This window comes from Triticum dicoccoides, chromosome 2B, assembly GCF_002162155.2.
Source record: "Triticum dicoccoides isolate Atlit2015 ecotype Zavitan chromosome 2B, WEW_v2.0, whole genome shotgun sequence".
Classification (NCBI taxonomy): Eukaryota; Viridiplantae; Streptophyta; class Magnoliopsida; order Poales; family Poaceae; genus Triticum; species Triticum dicoccoides.
The window spans coordinates 761029778-761033599 of NC_041383.1; the positions used below are offsets into that span (position 1 = coordinate 761029778).

Consider the following 3822-nt stretch of genomic DNA (forward strand, 5'->3'; position numbering starts at 1 on the left):
AATTCCAGAAAAGTTGCAAAAAGTTTTAAAAAATGTTTATGAATTTGAAAATGGTTCAATAATTCAAGAAATATTTACCAATTTGAAAAAAATGATCACGAATTTAAAAACTGTTTTTAGTTTAAAAAAATCAAAAATTATAAAAATGTTTGCAAATTTTTTAAAATCTTCATGAGTTTGAAAATTTTGGCATGGATCTCAAAAAATAGTTAATTTAAAAAATGATCATGAATTCGAAAAAGATCATGGATTTGGAAAAGTGTTCATGAATTAAAAAATGTTACTCCCTCCGATCCAAGTGAATTGACGCAGATTTAGCAAAACTGTTATTAAAAAGTTTAAACATATTTTTTCGCAAAAGAACTTTGAAAAACAGATTTCCCCTACAAAAACTTAAAAAACGGACGCGTTTCCAAGATGCCGTTGCCATATGCGCTGGCCAGCGAGGCGGCCATGCATTGCATAGCGCACATGATACGGTTCGTGTTCCTATTTCTGGCGCCATGGCGGTTTTGGCGGGCGCAAACAGCAGGCCAGGAGCCTCCGCCCCCGCCCTTCCGCCATTACCCAGCTCCCCAACAACGTGGCGCAGCAGATACAGAAAGACGGGCAAAGTGGGGATCGAGAAGGACGATTATCGCGGATGGCCGGCACGATGTGACTTCTTCTGGTCAAATCTGAGGGAGCTAGCAAGCAAAGGCTCGCCACGGAGCTCGCTCGACCGCCCGGTCTCCGCCCCGTCAAGGTTCCACCCCGTCGAATCAGATCCGCGCCCGAGCTGATCGACTGGGATAAAACGCCTGTAAGCGTTGCCACCCGGAAGGGCATGGCGTTGGCCGCCGCCGCGTCGTCGGTCGGCGTCGCCTCCGTCGCTCTGCTCTTGCTCCTCATCGCCAATGCCTCGGCTTCGGATGCTAGTTTGGAGGCGAGGCGTGCCTTGCCAGGTTTGCCCCGCTGTTCATCTCCCTCCTGCTTTGCTCAGCGAGGGCCTACGTCGCCAATATATCGCTCTTCATGCTTGCCCTAATTGTTCATGGCTGCCAATTCGTCAAGCTTAATCGATCAATCTGTGTTCGTCTAATTAATTCGATTTGGTTTGGTTTGTGCAGGTCGCGAGATTCACCTTGAGCCAATTGTCTACCCAGAAAATGCACAGAGCACGGTGGGCTCATCGCCATGGAGGAGATCGGCGGAGGAGACACCACCGTCGCCGGCGAACAACTCGCTCGTCCTCGCGGCGAAGAGGACCCGCCGGAACGACCCCAGCGCGAACAACACGATGTACGGCGGCGGGTGGAACATCAGCGAGATGCATTACTGGGCTGTACGCACGGAAAACCACCCCACATTTCCGCATTTCGTCCATGTGGCGCTTCTCATCGTGCGTGTTGTGTTGCATTTCCACGCGCGCATGCAGTCCGTGGGCTACACCGGCGTCCCGTTCTTCTTTCTCGCCCTCGTCTGGTTCGTCGGCTTCGGGGTCGTCATGCTCGTCATCTCCTGCTGCTGGTGCTGCTGCTGCTTCTGCCGGGACCGGAGCGACGACTACTCGCCCGCCTCCTTCAACGCCTCTCTCATCCTCCTCGTCATCCTCACCATCGCCACCATGTAATCCGTCCGTCTGCTCACCGGTTCAGTATCCTAATGATCGCCGCCAGAACTGAGGGTAGCTCAGTTGGCAAGGTGCGGGAGTTCGCAGTCAGCCCACCAGGGTTCAAGTCTTGACTTGAGCGTTTGGTGCTCATGGAGTTTTCTTCTATAAAAAAGTGCCAACAGGCTAGTCTAGCCCGGGTTGGTCTTGTTTTTTTTCTAATGATCGTCGTGTAATCATCTGTCCGGTGATTGTTTGATTTCAGCGTCGGGTGCCTGCTGCTGAACATCGGGCAGATGGCGTTCCACACGAGCACGACCAACACGGTGGACTACGTGGTGGGGCAGGGCAACCTGACGGTGGACAACCTGAGGAACTTCGCGGGGAGCCTGGCCGCCGCCAAGAACATCGGCGTGGACCAGATCTTCCTCCCCGTCGAGGTCCAGCGCAAGATCGACGTCGTCGAGGAGCTCAACTCCTCCGCCAACGAGTTCTCCGCCCGCATCGTGCTCAACTCCGACAAGATCAAGAACGTGGTTGACCTGATGTGAGCATGCATGCATCGCATTGCATTCTCTGAATTTCGCCCCCCGCGCGTCTAGCCGCCGGCACGGAATGCTAGTGCATTTTCTGAATATCTTCCTTTCTGCTTCTTGTAGGCAGGTAGCCCTGATGGATGTTGGAAGTATCATGCTTGTCCTTGCCATACTCGGACTCAGTAAGCATCAACATTCTATCTTGTTGTGGTTTACTTGCTACACATACTGAATTACTTGCTGTTCTTGACGCCAAATTTGCAGTATTCTCCGTATTGGGGCTGCAGTGTTTTGTCTCCCTGTAAGTGTAGTTCCGCTCAATCAAACTCTGTCCATGCTGCGTGTTTTTTTTTCAAACTCCGGTGTGGTGTGATGCGATCGTATCTGCATGCGGCGCGCAGGCTGGTGATCGCCGGATGGGTGTTCGTCACCGTCACCCTCATGATGGCCGGCGGCTTCGTCCTCCTGCACAAGTAAGCAAACCAAAGTTTCTGGACGTGTTGAGGTTCAGGCACTCACCGACGGAGATATGCATGTATGTGTACGTGCAGCGTGGTGGGGGACACATGCGTGGCCATGGACGAGTGGGTGACGCACCCGCAGGACCACACGGCGCTGGACGACATCCTCCCCTGCGTGGACGTGGGGACGGCGAACGAGTCCATGCACCGGAGCGAGGAGGTGACGGCGCAGCTGGTGGCGCTCGTCAACAACGTCATCGTCAACATCTCCAACCGGGACTTCCCGCCGGGGCTGCAGCCGCTCTACTTCAACCAGTCGGGGCCCAAGATGCCGGTGCTCTGCAACCCCTTGAAGCCGGACATGAGCCCCCGCGAGTGCGCCTCCGGCGAGGTCGACTTCAAGACGGCGCCGGGGGAGTGGAAGAAGTTCCAGTGCCAGGCCAAGGGCCCCGCCGGGAAGGAGGTGTGCACGACGGTGGGGCGAGTGACGCCGGCGGCCTACAACCAGATGACGGCGGCGGCGAGCATCAGCATGGGGCTGTACGAGTACGGGCCGTTCCTGATGAACCTCCAGGACTGCACCTTCGTCCGGGAGACCTTCACCTCCATCAGCGTCAACAACTGCCCCGGCCTCCGGTATTTCAGCAGGACCGTCTACCACGGCCTCATCCTTGTATCCGCCTCCGTCATGGTCTCCATCGTCTGCTGGATGGTGCACACCAGGCAGCGCAGCCTTCGCGGCAAGCAGGAGTGATTGTGATCCGACGACGGCCCCCGATCGAGCGGAGGTGGCACCGAATCCTCGCCGCTGCTATGTGCACCACGCCTCATCGATGTGATTGCAGCTGTGTACATATATGGACCATGTATATGATGGAAAAGCGAAGTATGGTTGCTTTCGCTAATCCGCAAATCTTGCGTACCTTTTCATTATCACAAGGAAAAATAGAGTGAAACCAAGATGTGATCTTTTTTAGTGCCACGATCCGATTAGCGAGACATCATTAGTCGGTATAAAGACTGCTGATAGTGATGGATATGATAAGTTTGTGTATATTTTGGGTGAAAACCCACGATCTTCCCTTTCCCACTGAACCAGCCAATGTCGGCATGAAAGCATCGTGCATTCTTAATGGTGAACTCCTCAACATTAACACAAGTATAATGATCCCTTCTTAAAAGCCTTTGTCTAGAAGTAGCTTATTTCTCAATTGATTCAGTTGTAAAGATGGTG

General features: G+C 53.2%; 1 protein-coding gene across 1 annotated transcript; it reads left to right on the forward strand.

Annotated features, from left to right (window-relative positions):
- Nucleotides 1-588: 588 nt before the first annotated feature.
- LOC119368630 lies at nt 589-3747 on the forward strand. Its single transcript, XM_037633837.1, has 8 exons — nt 589-944; nt 1110-1324; nt 1418-1608; nt 1857-2138; nt 2251-2309; nt 2392-2428; nt 2529-2600; nt 2679-3747. The coding sequence occupies exons 1-8, from the start codon at nt 827-829 to the stop codon at nt 3340-3342; spliced, it is 1638 nt and encodes a 545-aa protein (XP_037489734.1). The 5' UTR covers nt 589-826; the 3' UTR covers nt 3343-3747.
- Nucleotides 3748-3822: the final 75 nt, after the last annotated feature.

Excerpts from the sequence above, each read along its gene's own strand:
- LOC119368630 (XM_037633837.1), top strand. The coding sequence starts at position 827 with ATGGCGTTGGCCGCCGCCGCGTCGTCGGTCGGCGTCGCCTCCGTCGCT. Across the intron at positions 2,310-2,391 it reads CCTTGCCATACTCGGACTCA|TATTCTCCGTATTGGGGCTG; the intron begins GTAAGCATCAAC and ends CCAAATTTGCAG. Across the intron at positions 2,601-2,678 it reads GGCTTCGTCCTCCTGCACAA|CGTGGTGGGGGACACATGCG; the intron begins GTAAGCAAACCA and ends GTGTACGTGCAG.